This window comes from Acytostelium subglobosum (genome assembly GCF_000787575.1).
Source record: "Acytostelium subglobosum LB1 DNA, scaffold: scaffold2, whole genome shotgun sequence".
NCBI lineage: Eukaryota > Evosea > Eumycetozoa > Acytosteliales > Acytosteliaceae > Acytostelium > Acytostelium subglobosum.
In genome coordinates, this window is record NW_012236530.1 from 1,317,455 (window position 1) to 1,336,192 (window position 18,738).

The following is an 18,738-nucleotide window of genomic DNA, read 5'->3' on the forward strand; positions in this document are numbered from 1 at the left end:
ACAGGCAGCCGCACCTGGAGTCGGTGGACCACCCGCTGTTCCGCCAAAGAGAACCAAGCCAACCTCCACATTGCAACCGCAATAATATAAGATCTTTGTAATAATAATAGCACAGCAATGCACTATCGATTAATTGAAGACTTTGGCATTCGTCGTGCCATGCGTAACTTGGTCATGAGTAGGTCTACGTCATCGAATGCGTCGAGACATTCCAAATATGTACTCTGCGTTGGATTACCAACCAAACAGATATTGCTAACTGCATCGGCGTCATAACTCGATGTGCTAAAGTAATCATACACTGCGAAGCCAAAGCGATTGAGGTTGAAGTATTGCGCCAACTCGTTAAGTACCTGTCCATCAATGATTGTAGACTGATGGATGGAAGGGCAGTCTTAGTACATGATTGATTGATGGGTCATAGCATCAACGTTTCCCAATGCTTACCTGCACGTCATAGACATTGTTGAAGTTGTATTCCAATGTCCAATTGGTATGATTAAGTAGGTTGGAGAAGTAGATGTCTGTGTAGTAGGTGTCAAACGTTTGGATGTTCAGATAGTCATCAGCAGAGAATACTTTGAATGATGGATTGTTATCGTAGACTGGTGATATTGCCGATCCGACAAATATGGGCATATATGGATTGACCGTGCTTGGTGGCTGGGGGTTGGTAGCAGGTTGATCATAAGCTGGTGCTCTAATCTGATCTCTATGAATATGTCCAAAGAATCCCGCCTTGATGATTGAGTTGTACTAAGGAGTGGGTCGCGAGCGAGGTCGTTAGTCCTGGATTGTGGACGGCAAAGCAACAAACACACTTACATTGGAAAGAGTTTGATAGAATGTAAGGATATACGGCTCGTACCATTGCTCGAGCTGATAGAATGGATCCAGGCCAGGGTAGATGTGTCCGATGATGTAGACAGAGTTGTTGATGGATTGGGCAATGTCCAGCTGATCTTCAAGCCATGCAAACTGTCCACAGGGATCAGTGTCAGTGAGTGGATCTCGATCTTGATTTACAGAGTATAGTATGGTGTTGATGGTTATTACTGTGAGACCATCAATTGGTGTGACGGCCATTGCTCCCATCTGAAGGAAGCTGGACACTTGGTCCTGAGGTATCCAAGGACTCCACACCTGTGACAAGAATTGAAGCTTACTATCACTGCACGTGACATTGTAGTCTGGGAAGACATCATTGTTTCCAATCGATGGAATGAATGGTATGTTTGGCAACAATGATTGTACCATCTTGGCAAAGATCGTATGAGATTGAATCCATTGATCCATTGGCATAGAGTGTCCAACGCTATCTCCTGTACTACATGTTATGTGCGTGCGTATGACGTTGACCGTTAGCTTGTGGCATTGTATAATTGATGTCTGTGTCCTGGACCTACTATATAATGAAGTTTGGTGTCGGGTTGATACTAGCCATTGCCTGCAAGCTATCAATGTGAACGAGGTATGTCAGTGAGTGAGGGGATGGGTGTGCAAGCGAGACGTCAAGCCATTCAATCCATGTTCACATACGTTGAGTTGAATAGTTCAAGATTGGTATCACATCCATAACGACCAAATAGTCCACTATGAGTTATCTTCTCCTGTGTTACTGGTCGTCCATGGTGATCGTCCTCCTCTTCAATCATATCTTGAATCTCTTTACTCCTATATCTATGTTTGTTTGATTGATTGAATTAGTGATTGAGTGATTGAGTGATTGAGTGATATGGTCAAGTACATACAGTTGAGGATCCATACAACGTGTAGATGAATTGTAATAGACAGAGTCTATGATTGAGTTATAGTGTACATCACTCAAGTGATGAAATATTGCATATTGAGCATTGACTGTAATACTTGTTGTTGACTGTTGTTGTATCAACAACAATATCAATAGTGATACAACTATAGTGTATAAGTACATTATTGTTGTTATTATTGTTTCCCTTCACTTCCTCACTTTCTCGTATCCAATCACAATCAAGCATGAACAAGCACCATGGCGACCTTAATGTACAGTCGAGTGATGCATTGTGTTCACTTTATTTTTTTGAACCCAGAGGACGGGTTTCGTTTGGTTTCCAAGCCCTTTGTGATGATAACTGTGATGCAGAAGCATGACTTTAACATTATCCATTATCACTATCACATCATACTATTGATAAATAATCTCTTTGTGTTTGACATTGTTCATCTCAACCTAACATAGAGTCCAACACGCTTGATTTATGATTGATTAATTAGATCATTATTCCAATCTGCGCACTTTTGGTTAACTATGGTCCAGACCCTTCACACAATACCATTCGTATTCTCAACACACACAATGATTAATCACACGAACATTTGAATCTGTTCATTTGGTGGGGTGATCAACAGCTAAATCCGTTGAAACTAATTAGTATTTGAATTTGAAATTTGAATTTTGAAAAGTGCGCCTAAAATATAATTGATAAATCCTAATGATGAGTGTGAGAGTTCAAAAAACAACGCGATCTACCCCTCGAGTGTTGTTCAAACATCATTACTTCAGCTGCATCAACCAACCATTCAAACATTTCAAAGCAATAACAACAACTATCAACCAAACACATACACTTGTATAACTCTTTACAAATCTATCTCACTATCTCTTAATTAATAATGCCAAGCAAGAAGAACACTGAAGGAGCACCAGCTGCCGCCGCCACCAAGAAGACCGCCGCCGAGGCAAAGGCCACCACCCCAAAGGTTGCCAAGACCAAGACTGCCTCTGCTGATGGAGAGAAGAAGAAGAAGAAGAAGAAGTCTGACTACTCCTCCTTCTCCACCTACATCCACAAGATTCTCAAGACCCTCACCCAGAATTCTGTCTCTGGTGGCACTGAGAAGAAGATCACCATGTCTGCCAAGTCCATGGCCGTCATGAACTCCTTCGTGTACGACATCTTTGAGAGAATCGCCACCGAAGCCGGTCTCCTCGCCAGAAAGAAGAAGAGAATGACTCTCCACTCCAGAGACATCCAGGTCGCCGTCCGTATCATTTTGACCGGTGAGCTCGCCAAGCACGCCATCGTCCAGGGTATGACTGCTGTCTCCAAGTACAACCCAGCTGCCAACGAGTCTGCCATCTCTGGTGGTCACTAAATCTACAAATCAACATGTGCTCCATTGTCCTATGATGGTTGTTATTGTCTAAAGGTGTTTTTTAACACCATACTATCGCGGAACTTCTATCTGTCATTATCACCAATATCCATCCATCCATCCACCCATCACTTTCACTATGTGTGATCCAATCTGGTATCATTTATTGTGAATAGTCTTCTTGGTCTCGTTGTCCTGAGCCTTCCTTGTGAACAACTCGATCCTCTTGTATTCTACATAGGGATGTGTCTCAAGGGCTCCAACAAAAATGTCGCCAATGTTGATGGCAGCATTCTCATCTCTATCCATCCATAAAGTACCACACTTGGGGGCATCTCAGCTGTTTCCAGGGGAGTCTAGCTGCACCTGTCTCATTAGACACATGTCGACTCATTCGAAAGGTGAATGGTTTGCCATCTACCTTACTACATCTACATCCACACGTCATTAACCAAACTTCAATCATTGACTTTCTATGATGTTTATAATGAATACCCAATTTGGTATTGCTCACCCTGTCAATCAATCTAGATTCTTGTAATGTTATTTACTTTGCATTCATTCATCTCAATATTCATTCATAAATATCCATACTCTATGAGTATACAAATACAAATAAATATTCAAACTCTCAAGTCCCTGATATCCCTCAGTTAATAATAATGCCTCCAAAGAAGACGACGACCACCTATGTTGATGAAGTGGATATACCAATAGAAGAGGTAGAGGAAGTATCCATTACTTCTCGGGGGTCCAATGTATTGCCAACAGCAAAAAAGAGAGCGCCAACTAGTACCTCTTCTCCTCAACCTCGTGCTGCATCAAAGACAACAACACCAACACCAACACCTGCAGCAAAGAAAACTGCTGCTGGTGCAAAGAAGAAGCAACAACCTAAAAAGGTTGCCAAGACTAGTACAAAGGCGGGAACAGGATTGAAAAAGAAGACGAGGAGAAGAAAGAAGAAAATGACGTTCTCATTGTACATTCACAGGATACTCAAGACTTTGGTGGAGGCTACGAGACGTCGTTCAGGATTACGGGGTGCTGATGAGAAGAAGAGAGTTACAATATCAACAATGTCAATGGCGGTCATGAACTCATTTGTCTTTGACATCTTTGAGAGAATAGCTACTGAGGCTGGGCTACTGGCCAGAAAGAGAAAGAGAAAGACTCTCCACTCACGAGACATCCAAGTGGCAGTCCGTATCATCCTCTCTGGAGAACTTGCCAAACATGCAATCGTACAAGGAATGACAGCAGTATCCAAGTTCTACCCAGTATCAAATAATTCAAATCATGATCATTGATTGATCAATTGAGGTCCAACCCAAATACATCATTATTACATGATAATTATTATACAATGACATAATCAGAAGTTTTAGTTATTTAAAGATATATTATTGTGAGATATATATGTTACCATTACAAGATATGACCCTGGGACATCACAAACCAAAATAGATACTGATATGGTAATTACCAAAGCAGTGAGGGATGTGAGTGGATCGGATGGACATGTATGGCGTAATTCATATGTCCAAAGAACATGGCAGCTACTTTGGAACATATGATCAGTTCAAACGAGGATTTGGTGCGATGGCCACAAAGAGAATCAAAGAATACATACTTGTGCTGCCTGCTGATATCCGTCCTCTGGTTGAGGCAGAGTTGCCCACCACACTCAAGGACAACCTCTTTGGGGTGATGCCACAGCACATCATTGTTGTCCAGCAGGCCAATGGGCAAGCGAGACCCTTTACAAAGATGGAGATTGTTTTGTGTCCTGTGTTTGTGAGGTCAAGAGAGACAGAGACACAACAAACGTGTGGGTGTGTTTGAATTTCACTTCACTTGTAAGTATGAAAGCTAATGAGTGTGTGTCGATTGGTGGAGAGACAAATAACATTGTTAGTGAAACGGCGTGGGGATTGGTCAATGACATAATCTAATCTAGAAATGTGAGTGGTGAGCTGTACTGACAATAGTCATACACATTACGATACATGGTATATATGGCACAAGCATCATGATTACTTACCATCACAAGCCATACTATATACACTTTTGGAGCATCATAGTGGCGTACAGACACTGTCACCAACAACTTCAACTATCCATCATAATGACGCCTTTGGAATAATAAGTCTTCATTGGACGTCTGTTAACAAAGGTATTTGAACAGCTGTCTTTCAACATCATTCAATGTCAATGTTAATCAAACATACTTAAATAATAACAATCAATCAATCAATCAATCAATCTATTAAATCAATTAATCAATCAATCAATTAATAACAAATGGAAGCTAAAGCAACTGAATCTGGTACATTGGAGCAGAGAGAGAAGATGATGGCATTCTTCAAGGTGATGGATTTGGCTGATGGACATATGCGTACTTCCGCCTTGACTGCTGCAACAAAGTTGGACGTGGCCAGTGCCTTCCAACCTGGCCAGAGATGTACAATTGAGGAGTTGGCCAAGAAGACCAACTGCAACCAACAGTATCTGTACCGTTTACTTCGTGCGTTGACCTCGATCGGATTCTTCAAGGAGGTGGAGACTGGAGTGTTTGAGCATACTCCAATGTCCGAGGCACTGATGTCCAGCCATATGCGTGATATTGTCATGATGTCTGGCTTGCGCTCAATGGTGGAGCCATTCTATGACCTGTCCGAGACCGTCAAGAATGGAAAGATCAACGAGGCTAAGGTGTTTGAGGGCCATCCAACCTACTGGGACAGCCTCAGGACCAGACCAGAGGAGGAAGCCATCTTCAGCAGGGCCATGACGAGCTTCACTGTGACTTGTGCTCCTCAACTCGTCCAGATGGCCGACTACAATCAGTTTGAGACTGTTTGTGATCTTGGTGGCTCCCAGGGTATCCTTCTCTCAGAGATCCTCAAGCAGTCGCCCAAGGTCAAGGTTGGTTTGAACTTTGATCTACCATCAGTTATCAATCAGAACAAGAACAACCAAGCCCTGATCAAGACCCGTGATCCACGATTCCAGGAGGTGGAGGGATCATTCTTCACCAAGGTACCTGAGGCCGATTGCTACACTCTCAAGAACATTCTTCATGATTGGGACAACAAAGCTGTCATTGAGATCCTCAAGACCGTCTCCAAGAGCATGAAGCCAACTTCCAAGGTCTACGTCTATGACTTCCTCATGGCTGAGAAGTCCACTCCAGAGAATTCCTTTATCTCATGGCTTGACATCAGTTAGTACTCCAACTACCCAATCCACCTCAAGAATTAACAATTTAACTAACTTATCCTCTTACAACTTATTATAGAGATGATGGCACTCCTTAATGGTTTGGAGAGGAGCTTGGATGATTGGAAGACTGTATCCAATGGATGTGGACTAAAGGTGGAGAAGGTGATCCCATCGCCAATGCCCCATGCTCCAACTCTGGTCATCTTTGGCAAGTGATTGGAATAGATCTCAAGATTCCTCCCTGGCCTTAGGTCGAGCATCCCATCCAACCACCCTATGAGGTAGTTTGTTTCAATTATCCATCCATTATCCACAATCATAGTACCCTAATAAATAATAAAGTCTCTCTATTGTGTTGATCATTTCCAACATCATACGTTTCCATTTATTGATGGTGTGGCGTGGCGTGGCTTTAGAATGGCACAAAGTTATTGAGTATGTTATCCTTCCTGATGTCCTGTTTCTTGAATCTCTCGGAAAGGATTTGCTTTCCTCTGTCAGCGCAGTTCAAGAACGAGTGTCTGAGCAGCATCTCTGGCACCGGTCTAACAAATGGATCAGTGTTGAGGCACAGATCGACAAAGTCAACAAGCTCACGGGACTATAGTTGAATGAATGGTAGGGTAGGTAGGGTAGGTCAGTGAGACATATTCAAGGATTGTGTCCACTACTGGATGTTATGGGATACTTACAAACTTTGATGGGTTGACCAGCTTGTAACCAATGGTACCTGTGTAGAACATCGACTTCAATGATGTATCCTTGCCATAGGGCACGGTGCCCTCTGCTAGCTCGACTATCAGACAGCCCAAACTGAATATGTCCACCTGGGTGTCGTAGGGCTCGCGTCTGACGATCTCTGGCGCGATTCTGCCCATGGTACCACACATCCTGGTGCGACCACGACCAAGACTGTTGGTAGTTGCAAGACCAAAGTCTGCAATCTTTACCTTGCCACGGCGAGTTAGCAGGATGTTCCTGGACTTGATATCGCGGTGAATGATGCCCTGTGATCGGAGGTACACCAGACCCTCGAGCAACTGTTTGGTGATGTAGGCAATCAGTGGCTCTTCCAGTGGGTTGGGTGTTGTGGTGTGGCCAGGATTGCTCTTCCATTCGTCCTGGATGAGGTCTCTGACCGTTCCACCATCGCAGTACTCCATGATGATCCAAAGATGTCCCTTGCACAAGTAGGACTCGTAGTATGACACGACGTTGGGATGTTTACAATAGCTGTGTATATACAACTCGGGAATGATTGGACTACCCCTCTTTGTTCGCTCCATCAACACCTTGATCGCCACCTGTTTGTTATCCGACTTCCTAACTGCATAGAATACATTTCCAAATGCACTATTGTTTGTTTGATAGATTGTTAGTAGGAGTTTGAGACGTTCAAGTGATTGATTGTATTTGAACTTACCCTGTACCAAGCTTCATCTTCTCCTTGAATAGAAGTAGGGGATTGCCATTGGAGAATATGGACTCATCACATCTTGGAAGAGGAGGTGGACGTGGCACTTGAGCACGCGCCATGGGTGGGATGAAGCGGGAGACAGTGACCATCTGTTGTTGTTGATCCTCCGTGCATGTTGGTATAACAGAGACAATGGCTCTTCGTGTGGGCTTGGTCGATGGCAATGTAAGTCTCCAATTACCAACTCTATTGCTTGATCCAAGTGTTATGCTACTGCCGCCACTTGTCGTTGTTGTTGTCGTATTGTTGTTGTTACTGTTGCTGAGTGATAGACTGGATTTTGATCGCGACTGGAACCTCGCTGGCTTGTAACCTGTATAGGGAATAATCAGAGTTGACCCGCTGGGCGATCTGTGAATGGAAGGGATGATGAGCTGTACCTTCTTTATCTGTTCGGGTTCGGGCTCCTCGGGTTGTTGCTGTTCATGCTCTTGGCCAGGGAGCAGAGTGGTCATCCTGCGCTTGATTGACTCCTTGGTCTTCTTGTTGGATCTATAGTAGTTGGGAGGGATGGGCTGATTGGGTATGGTATCCTTGGTGAGGAAGTAGATGGAGTTCCAGGCGATCTCAAAGTTTTTCATGATCTCCTCTTCACTAAGGCCTGACATGCGTACATAGGCCTGCAGCTTGGGTGGCATGCTCTTGAGCGTCCTCTGCTGTGACAGGATGGACTCGGCGTCGTCACGCTGGAAGACAAAGCTCTCTACCTTTGACAGATGCTCCTTGAGCACGTCGAGAACCGGCTGGCCTTCGACCTCCTTGGCGCCACATAGAACTGAGAGCGTGTTGATGGCCTTGTACTGGATGGCCTGACGCGAGTTGAGGCACAGTGACACGATGCCCTCGAGTGAGGGCGTGGTTCCGCTGAGTACAAGACGGGAGAATGTGGAGAGATACTCGTCGACTGAGTGCAAGTCATCTTCCTCCTTCTCGGCAGCCTCCTCCTCGAGAAGCTTGATCGTCAGCTGGATGTCGAGTGCGCGTCCCCAGTTCTCGATGGCACGCGTCTTTTGCAGATCAGTGAGCTGCTCCTCAGTGAAGACTGGCTCGAACAGATCGTTGAAGCACTGGCGGTATAGCTCGCAGGCTGTGGTGACCAGCGCGTAGACGGCACCGCGTGGGCCGCCAAACTGATTGAGTGTTACCAGGTGTCGGTGGTAGGCGGTCGCCAGGTGGTAGGTGGTGATGGGCGATGGGTAGATGTGATTACTGTACGCCAGCGACTGGATGGACTGTGTGTGCAGCATCTTCCAGAGGTCCTCTGTCTGGATGTTCTCCTCGTTGGACCACTCTGACATCAAGAACTGACACTTCATCCTCCTCGAGTACCTGCTCAGTGTGATTCCCCACTTCCTCAGTGCCATCGCCATTGACTTTGTAATCGAAGGGTTGTCGGAAGGTTTAGTCTGTTGTTCCATTTGTCGTTGTAGTAATACTAATGCCTATTATTGATTGATTGAATGAGTGAGTGAGTGTGATTGAATGATTGAATGAGGTTACTTACTCGGTGGAACTTCTCACATGTCGCCTTGTACATTGGCAACTCGAGGTAGGTGCATAGGATAAAGAGACAGTCGCCCCAGCGTATCCATAGAGCGGGGTCGGACCAGGGAGAGTTGGGATCATCGCTCGGGGTGATGGGAGGAGGCGCGGCGGGCAAGGAGACCGCGCGCATGAAGCGCTGAAGTGAGTTGACGCCGCCACCGTGTGCGTGACCGCCATCAGGGTTGGATACATTGTTGGAGATTGTCGATCGAGACAATGGTGTTTGTTTGGGATGTGGCTGTTTGCTATTGCGTTGCTGTTGTTGCTGTTGCGCTGTGGGCTGCACAGGCTTGGGTGGGTTGGCCGTGAAGCTGAGCAGCGTGGTGAGCGTGACGGTGGTTGGATAGCCACCGCTGGCGATCTGTAGGGCGTGCTGGTACTTGCTGCACACGTCAAATAGGGGCTCGCGAAGCAGCATCGATTGAAGACCGTCGACGAATGGAGTGTTGGGCGGTTGCTGTGCTGACTGCGTGGGCATGGGGATGAGGTCCTCGTTCCAGTCCAGCAGACAGAGGTCCACAGTCTTGCCACCAAGCAACTCTTTGATCTTCTTGTGAATGAGTTTGGACCATTTGATCAGGGTTTCGACGTCCTTGGGGTTCTGATCCATCAGCAAACGATACTTGTACTCCAGACCAATGTCGACGAGCTGGTGTCGCGGATTGCCTGCGCTGACCGCGCTACACTCGCTGCCCATCGACTGAATCGACATCTTCCTGCTCTGCTCCAATGCCATTGTCAGACTCTGTTCGTCCACGGGAATGGCCACAGGCTCGCGCGCCTCTGGCACCGCCAAATCCGGCGACTCTGCCGCGGCAAAGTCCAGCTGTGAGTCTGTGTCCTTGGACTCAGTGATCGATGGCTCGACCTCAACATGATTGATTGTGAATGCCTGCGCTGCCGGTACCTCGAGGATGACCGCTGGCGTGGCAGGTGTCGTCTCTGGCGCAGCTGGTGTCTGTGTGGTTGCGAGCGAAAGAGATATCTTGGATGGCGCCAACAAGAATGGCTTCTCACGGACAAACACTATGTCCTCGCTTGGCTGGCTTTGTTGAGTAGCAACAGCGGCAGCTGGTGTGTGAGTGTGTACTGTCTCTGCCACGACCTTTGTTGTTTGCTCCTGTGGTGGCTCGCTCGTGAGACTCTGAATCAGCTGCTGCAGATCGTCCAGCTCCTCGGGCAGGGCCGGGCGCTTGATGCGCAATGTAGACGTTCGCGACGTTGACAAAATGCTTGACTGGCTACTCGCGCGCTGCAACTCTGACTTGATGAATGAGTTTGTAATCTCCTCCTCGAGCTTGGACAGCTCTTCCAGCTCCTTGTCCACGGACTTTGACTTGGGAATCTTGCCTGTGCCGATGGGGATGTTTGTGTGGTTGGCGTTGAGGTTGGCGGGCGTGACCGTGCCCGACTTGTTTGAAGAGCCAATTGACGGCGAAGAGCTCAGCTGATTCATAATGTTGGGCGAGCTGCCTGATGACAACTGTATGTCGCCCGTGTCCAAGTCGTTGGTGCTGTCACTATCATCGTCGTCATCATCATTATTGTTGTTGTGGCTTGTTGTATGTGTTGTAGTGGTCGTAGTAGTAGCCGTGCCCTTTAGCATTGCCTTGGATGACGCGGATGTAGCCATTGGTTTGAATGTGTTCATCATTGTACGAGTGTAGGCTGCCACCTCTGAGTCATAGTCGTCGTCCTCATCCTCATCGTCATCATCATCAAAGTAATCATCATAGTCATCATACTCCTCGCGCAACTCACTGAATGAATAGCTACTCGACAGATGCATATGTTGTTGGTTATGGCTGCCGGGAGCAGTCTGTGGCGTCGATGGTTGTTGCTGTTGTTGTTGTGCTACAACTTGTTGCTCTTCGTATGGATGAATGATATGACCGTCATGGTCGAATAGTAGGTCGTTGGCACTGACGTTGACTTGGTAGCGCTTTGAATAACGCTCACGTATATTATCTCGTAGACTGTCGCCTCCTCCACCTTTGCTATTCATACTGATACTTCGATCGAGATCATCATTGTCGATGCCCTCGGACTTTGACCTGCCACGACTTGACTTTGATCTATTTTGCAACAACATAGACATGGCCTGTATCGAGGACTCCACATCCTCGTCATATAGTTGTTGTTGTTGTTGTTGATCTCTACTCAATCCATTTGTGCTGCCATTGTTGTCCATGGTCTATCTTATGAATAAATATATATATATATATATATGTTATGTTTGTATATGTGTGTGTGTGTATATGTGTGTGTGTGTGTATCTGTGACCAAGTTGGAAATGGACTAAGTCAGGTGAGCGACTTCTGTTTGTGTGTGGTGTGTGTGTGAATGAATGAATGAGGTCGAAGCCTCGGGAAACGGAAGATCTGTGTTTGGGTCCTTGACTTCTATTTATGTGAGTGTGAGTGTGTGAGTGTGTGAGTGTGTGAGTGTGATTGATAAATCTAAGATATAAGATATCTGTGATCTGTGTATATGTGTGTGTGTGTGTACGAAAAGGTGAATGGTTAATGAAGATTAATCTTTGATGAGCCTGTCACTAATTCACTCAAGGATCTATGTGGTCATCAATTGAATTAGTAAAGGATATTTATTGATTTTTTATTATTAAATGACTTTGGGAGCTCCCCTTCATCGTTGTTAGGTTTTGTGATGACGAGGGGAGAGGTCACAACCCCCCTCCTTCACTCTGAGACTCGAGAACTCACTTGGTTTTGGTGTCGCGAGCTTATCAACTTTCGAGATAAGCACTCCCCCCCGTTTGGTTGTATGATTGATTGATTGGTCAGGTGAGGGCAAGGGTTTGTTTGATTGTCGTCAACATTAAATTGTCAACAAATAAAGTTGACGACATGTGTCCAGGCATGTTATGTGATTAGTTTGGTGGACGAGGGAAAGATAGACAAACGAATGGCCGACCAGGGCCAGCAGGACTTGTTTAACATTACATTTATTGAGGTGATATGAAGGACAGGATGGATGGATGGATGGATGTTGAAGTTATACTACAATCTCAACAAAGTAAAGTTGACTTTGTCTTTGAGCATGGATGGATGGATTGATGGATTGGTCGTTAAGAAAGAGAGTTGAGATGAGATGGTGGAGTGGAGGGAGTCTTCGGGTAAGGCTAGTACTATATATATCCTAAGGTGTAAGTTGATTGATTGACTGATTGATTGACTGATTGGGTGTTGTTGTAAATATATATATAATATATATAATAATTATAATAATATAATATAAATATAAAAAAGGAAAGGATCGACTGGAGTGGCTAGACATGGACAGAGGGATGACGACGATCAGGGACGGTACAGGTGCGACTACACCCGACCGGCCGGTCGGGACCATCCCCCACCACGACCCATGCAATGCACCATCACACACAAACAGACCTGAAGCCTAAACACTTTAGTCACGATCGTGGTGCAGGTTATTGCTACTGAGACTGTGAGCTGGCTTGTCTGTTGGTGTGGTGGATGCAGAGGATGAGGTCGATGAGGGGAGCAGACTGCTGTTGCCATTGTTGTTCTCGAAGCGATACGAGGGCAGCGATGTGGAGAATGAACGCGTGTGCTTGATGTGTGGCGCATTGGGCATGCCTGCGCCACTAGTCGTGTCACGTCCGCTCATAAACTTGGGTGGAGCGACCAGGTTGCCCTGTCGCTTCTTGTGCTGGCCGTTGCCCTTGAATGATGGACACTCGACCTTGAGCTTGGTTGTCTGCTTCTTCTGATCCTCGACCAACTCGTGGTGCTGGCGCTGCTGGTCGGCGATGAGCAGGTCGTGCTGCTTGGTTTGCTCGGCCTGTAGGTTGGCAACGTCCTTGGCTTGGCGCTCGTGCATCGCAGCAATCTCGGTCTGCATCTGTTGTGACAGCTGTTGCAGCTGCTTTGACTGCTCCTGCTGGACGGCGGCCAATGATGATGGGAGGTCGGTGACGACGCCACCCTTCTTCTTCTGCTCCTGCTTCTTCAGACTGTCCTGTTGGATGCGGTGCTCCTCCTGCTGCAGCGTCAGGCGCTCCTTGTGCTGCTCGTCCAGCACCTCCTTCTGGCGCGTGTGCTGCTCTTGTAGCAGCGTGGGCGACTCCTTGAACTGGTCCTGTTGTAGGCGCGTCTGCTGCTGTTGCTGCTCCAAGTAGATCTGGCGCTGCTCCGAGTGCTGCTGCTTCAGAAGGAAGCGCTTCTCCTTGTACTGATCGATGAGGATCTCCTCCTCGCCAAACAGAGCCTCCTGCTCAAACTTGTTCTTGGTGGTCTGCAACTTGTCGTCAAGCTCTCGCTGTGCCTGTGTCTGGCGGTCCTGTAGCCTGTTGAACGAGTCCTGCTGGTGCATGGCCAGCACCTCGTCTTCCTCCTGACGCTGGCGCTGCAGTTTCTTCTGGAACTCATTGTCGCACTGCTGTAGCGTGAGCTCAAACTGCTTGCGCTGGTCCTTGTGCAGCACCTGCAGCTGCTTCTTGTTGGTCTTCTCCTCCTTGAGCTCGCGCTTCAACTTGTTGAGGAACTCCTTGAGCTGGTCGGTCTGCTTCAGGCGGAACTCCTTCAGCTGGTTGCGCTGCTCGTTGTTCATCTGCTTGTTGTGCTGCTCGGTCTCGTTGATCTGGCGGTCCTTCAGCTGCGAGATCTCGAGCGCGTGGTGCTGCTCCAGGTGGTTGCGCTCCTGCTGGTGCTCCAGGGACATGTTGTCGCGCAGCGTGCCCTGGTAGTCCTTGTAGGACTCCATCTGGGACTGATGCTGGCCGGCCAGCTGGGACGTCTGTTGCGTGTGCCACGACGACAGCTGCTCCATCTGTTGCTTGTTCTCAAAAGAAAGGTTGTGGGTGCCAGTCAGATGGTCGTCCAGGAGCTTCTGCAGGTCCTGGCGCTGCTGGAACACGAGGTCCTGGATGAAGACCTCTTGCGCCTGCACCACCTTCTGGTGGTTCTGCATGTGCTTGGACAGCTTCTTGGGCGTGTTCTTGTCGATGGTGCTCGTGGTCTTGAGCTCGGTCTCCTTCTGCTTCTGCTGCTGCTTCTGGTGGTCCTTGAACTCCTTCTGCTGCTGCTTCTGCTGGTCCGACACACGCAGACGCTGGTTGCGGCCGTCCGACGTGTTCTTCTTGAGCAGCTGCTCGCGGTCGGCCTTTTGCTGGCGCTGCAGGTTCTCGCGCTCCGACTTGTGCTGGCGCTGGCTCTTCTCCTCGCGCGCTGCGTTCTGCTTTTGCTGCTGCGACGCACGCTGCTGGCTCTGGCGCAGCAGGTCCTCCTTCTCTTTGGCGTGCTGCCTGTTCTGTGTGTCCTCCTCCCTGCGCTGCTTCTGCTGCTGGCTCTTGATGTCCTTCAGTTGCTGCTTCATCAACTTGCCGTTGACCACCTTCTTGGACGCTTCGTTGCGCTTCTCGAGCGTCTTTCTGATCGTGACGGGGCGGCCCGCCTTGCGGTTGGTGCGTATGTCGGGCGACTTGTTCTGATTGTGATGGTTGTCGCTTGTCGAGTGGCCAGACGATGGCTTGGAGTGGCCGTTGCCCGCGCCGTCCTTATGGTGCGTGGACGACGTGCTGGGCTGTGTGGGTGTGGATGGATGACTCTTGTCGTTGTCGGACGACGATGAGCTGGTCAGCTTGTTCTTTAGCTCGCCACTGCTATCGTTTCTCAGCTTGTTGTTGGCTGCGGCGGTGGCAGAGTGTGGCGCCAGCGACTGAGGACTGCTGACGCTTGGTCCCTTGCCGTTGCTGCCGTTGCTGACACTGTTTGCTCGAGCGTTCACTGGTGATGGGGGTGGCGATGGGTTCACATGTCCATTGGTGCCATGCTTCTTGTCCTCGTCGGACTCCTCATCAACATCATTCTCATCCGGTTCCTCATCCATCGCAGCTTCGGCCAATCTAAACTTCCTATATCGCGTAATCAAGTCTTGTAATATAACCTTCTCAGGTGTTCTTGCAAGGAATGGATGCTACATGACACAGGGTAGGGTTGTTAGTTAGCCATCATTCAATCGATTGACATCACCATCCAACAACAAACATACCTTTAGCAACTCTACAGCAGTCTTTCTTTGATTTGGATCCTTGTGGAGACAGCATTGAATGAAGTTGACAAAGTCTTTGGAGTAGTTCTCTTGGTTCTTCAACTTGGGAGGGTCTCTGTAAGGTATCTGGAACAACACCTTCATTGGATGGATCTCAGACAGAGGTGGCTCAGCCTCGGCCAACTCTATCAATGTGATTCCAAGAGACCAGATATCAGCCTACAATGTTGTGATCGAGTATGAGTATTAAGTTGATTGAGTGAATGCAGTGGATGAATGAACTTACCTTGGTATCGTAGGGTACTTGATTGCTTCTGTTCTCAATGACCTCGGGCGCCATCCAATAGGGTGTGCCAATGAAGGTCAAGCGCTTCTTTGTATCGCCATCCAATATACCACTGACACCAAAGTCTGCCAGCTTGACCTCACCATTGTCTGTCAACAAGATGTTCGCGCCCTTCAAGTCTCGATGTATGATTCCATGATTATGTAAGTAATCCAATCCCTTCAATGTCTCTCTGCATACATATGCAATCTGTGCTTCACTAAGTGGAATATTGAGTTCTATTTGATTGATTGGATTGTCGTGTAAGTTACTGATTGATTGATTGAGTGAGTGCGATCGTTCGATCATCTCATACCTTGATAGATCTCAGTGATTGATCCACCGCCACAGCACTCCATGGCAATGAAGAGTTCGTCGCCTTTGACCCAACTGCCGTGATACTTGACGATGTTGTTGTGGTTGCACCTGTTGAGAATGTCGATCTCCACGACCAGGTCGTCAAAGGTCTCATCCTCGTCGAGGCCAATGATCTTGACGGCCATGATGTTGTTGGACGGCAGATGTCTGCCCTTGTACACCGTGCCAAAGCTGCCCTCGGCAATCTCCTCGATCAGCTCAAACAAGTCATTTGGGTCCTCGTGTCCCACAAAGGGTTCCAACGCTGCTATATTATTATTGCTGCTCATGATTTGTTTGATTCGTGATTGACTGGACTGACTACTGGACTGGACTGACTGGCTTTGTTGTCTAGTAATATATATATATAAAGTTGATTGATTGATAATATGTCGGCCTGCTCTTTTAAAAATACACTGATTATGTTATAATGATTGATTGAGTTGATGTTGATATTGATGCTGATGTTGATACTGTATTGAGGCAAGGTGAGCTGTACCAAGATGTTAATACACAGAGCGATATTGGCGCTTTAGATTTGATTGATTGATGTGTTTGATTTGAATGATTGAATGATTGATTGGCGCGTATTGGTATTACTACAATGATTCTGTGCAATCGCAAAACATGTTATTGATTGATATTGACAACAGATAGATAGATAGAGGAGGGATATATACTAATACAAACACACAAACAACAAACAAATATTATAATGTATGAGTGAGAGTGTGAGAGTGAGGAGTGACGTCCGGCTTGATGGCTTGAAAGACAGACAAAGAGTGAATGATGTTAGATTAGAGTGTATGAGTGAGAATGAGTGTTAGTGAGAGTGAGAATGGGTAGCCAGCTGGGCTGCCTGCCGGCTTTGTGTGATGGGGGTTGGTTGTGTGTGGCGTGTGTGTGTGCCCAGAGCAGGCAGTTGGGCTTCTTCTTCTCGCTCATTCAACAACACTCATAAGTAAAACACAAACACACACAATACAAATTAAAAAAATTCATTCATTCATTTTGTGTGTGGTGTTGGTAGTGTGAGTGAGGGAATTCAATTGATGTGATTGATTGATGATGGTGTTCGTGTGTGTGTGTGTGTGTGTGTGTTTGAGATGAGGATGATGGTGTCAGGTGTGAATACGACATAGATCGATCAATCGATAAATGAATATTGTTGTTGGTAATCAATTATAATCCAACACCTGAATCTAGATGATGACTTTGAGTGAATATGCGTAATGAGTGAGAGGATTGATGATGTCTTTGCCAAACTAGGTCAAGTTATCAGTTTGGTTGATGATCATTTCCACGACGCCAACGCCACCAACAACTGCTTTAATGGTCAACCGACAGGACAAGTGTTCCGCAAGTGCCCTCTGAGTTTCCAATGAACATTTATCACCTCACTGTCATCCATCCCACATCCATCAAGCATCGTCTTCGGTCGTGAGTTTATGTTTTGTGTGTGTTCAAGGATCAAGTATGATTGATTGAGTTTGTCGAAGTTGTTGGTGCTTCCTCTGCTTCTGTTTCTGTTGTTTTTGTTGTTGTTGTTGTTGTTCACCATGGTGACTTTACCTAACTAGCCTGAACTGAAGGGCCTGTGATGAAGGACCTTTGTAATAAATAAGTAGAATGAAGGAATGAATGAATAAATGTCTGATCAGAATACTTTTGGTTGCCCTTGAAGATGGGATCAGTGGAAGAGACCTAGTCCTAGGAAACACACACACTCAACAAGTTGTTGATTTTACATCATCCATCTCACAGTTCCCTCATCCATCCGATTGGACTAAGTCCTGAAAAACAACCACATAGCCATCCCATCAAATCAAATCAAACACAAGACCAAACAAACAAACAAACAATTATTTATTTGAAATTGAATCGAGATGGTTTGTTTTGTGATCGTTGTCGATGTTCATTCTGAATTGATGTCGATTTAAACAACTTGAAGTTAGTAAATCAACATCTTCAATCTTGAGGAATGAAGACAATCCTTTGATGTTCATTCATTCATTCATTCAACATCATCTCCGTAGTTATAACAAATAATATCATAGTATCTAACAAAGTTATATTTGTTGTTTTGGAATGAACAGTCAATGACATCTCAGCCAAAGTTCAATCAAACACCCTTCCAATCGATCGACTCTTGGTGTTTGGGAGGGAGCAAACTTTTTATTTTTCATCAGATAATCACATTGGTATTCTTGCTAAGATAATAATTCACAAACATAATTCACGTTATTAATAAATTATTCTATACTCTGGACTCTATCTTATTTATATATCTAGATTGAATGATACTTTAAAATGATACTTCATTCAATCAATTTTTTAAATACATCAAGAAATTATCTATCTCGATGTATCTTGGTCGGATGAACATTTGGAATGGTCTAACCAATTGGATTAAATTACTCAAGTAGTAGAGATCTAATCCTTAATAAAGTAGACAGTTTCAAAATTCCTTGAGATAAAGAATTATAATGAACAATTTTTTTTTTATTGGCCCTTATTCGTTGTTAATAATATCTCATAAAAATTCACCTATTAATGTACTCTAATATGATACCTATTGATCACCTGATGACTGTTGGAATTATATTTACAACTCCTGGAATAGTCAGTGAAAGAGTGTGAGGGT

At 46.1% G+C, this 18,738-nt stretch overlaps 7 protein-coding genes across 7 annotated transcripts; 3 read left to right on the forward strand and 4 right to left on the reverse strand.

The window, feature by feature from the left end:
* Positions 1-122: 122 nt before the first annotated feature.
* Positions 123-1,765, reverse strand: SAMD00019534_013010 (hypothetical protein; the record flags this gene model as incomplete). The annotated part of the gene is made up of 6 exons (XM_012903268.1): positions 123-374; positions 448-756; positions 826-1,327; positions 1,407-1,454; positions 1,540-1,680; positions 1,752-1,765. The coding sequence occupies 6 exons, from the start codon at positions 1,763-1,765 to the stop codon at positions 123-125; spliced, it is 1,266 nt and encodes a 421-aa protein (XP_012758722.1).
* An 881-nt stretch (positions 1,766-2,646) lies between these two features.
* Positions 2,647-3,129, forward strand: SAMD00019534_013020 (hypothetical protein; the record flags this gene model as incomplete). Its single annotated transcript, XM_012903269.1, has 1 exon — positions 2,647-3,129. A coding segment is annotated over one exon (483 nt), but the record flags the coding sequence as incomplete, so codon positions are not given.
* Positions 3,130-3,896: 767 nt separating this feature from the next.
* On the forward strand, positions 3,897-4,439 carry SAMD00019534_013030 (hypothetical protein; the record flags this gene model as incomplete). Its single annotated transcript, XM_012903270.1, has 1 exon — positions 3,897-4,439. A coding segment is annotated over one exon (543 nt), but the record flags the coding sequence as incomplete, so codon positions are not given.
* SAMD00019534_013040 (hypothetical protein) lies at positions 4,124-4,348 on the reverse strand (the record flags this gene model as incomplete). The annotated part of the gene is made up of 1 exon (XM_012903271.1): positions 4,124-4,348. One exon carries the CDS (start codon positions 4,346-4,348, stop codon positions 4,124-4,126), a length of 225 nt encoding a protein of 74 aa, XP_012758725.1.
* Positions 4,440-5,439: 1,000 nt separating the features above from the next.
* SAMD00019534_013050 (hypothetical protein) lies at positions 5,440-6,576 on the forward strand (the record flags this gene model as incomplete). The annotated part of the gene is made up of 2 exons (XM_012903272.1): positions 5,440-6,361; positions 6,437-6,576. 2 exons carry the CDS (start codon positions 5,440-5,442, stop codon positions 6,574-6,576), a joined length of 1,062 nt encoding a protein of 353 aa, XP_012758726.1.
* A 196-nt stretch (positions 6,577-6,772) lies between these two features.
* On the reverse strand, positions 6,773-11,573 carry SAMD00019534_013060 (hypothetical protein; the record flags this gene model as incomplete). The annotated part of the gene is made up of 4 exons (XM_012903273.1): positions 6,773-6,961; positions 7,053-7,713; positions 7,784-9,279; positions 9,342-11,573. The coding sequence occupies 4 exons, from the start codon at positions 11,571-11,573 to the stop codon at positions 6,773-6,775; spliced, it is 4,578 nt and encodes a 1,525-aa protein (XP_012758727.1).
* A 1,235-nt stretch (positions 11,574-12,808) lies between these two features.
* SAMD00019534_013070 (hypothetical protein) lies at positions 12,809-16,384 on the reverse strand (the record flags this gene model as incomplete). The annotated part of the gene is made up of 4 exons (XM_012903274.1): positions 12,809-15,337; positions 15,413-15,631; positions 15,699-15,976; positions 16,054-16,384. 4 exons carry the CDS (start codon positions 16,382-16,384, stop codon positions 12,809-12,811), a joined length of 3,357 nt encoding a protein of 1,118 aa, XP_012758728.1.
* Positions 16,385-18,738: the final 2,354 nt, after the last annotated feature.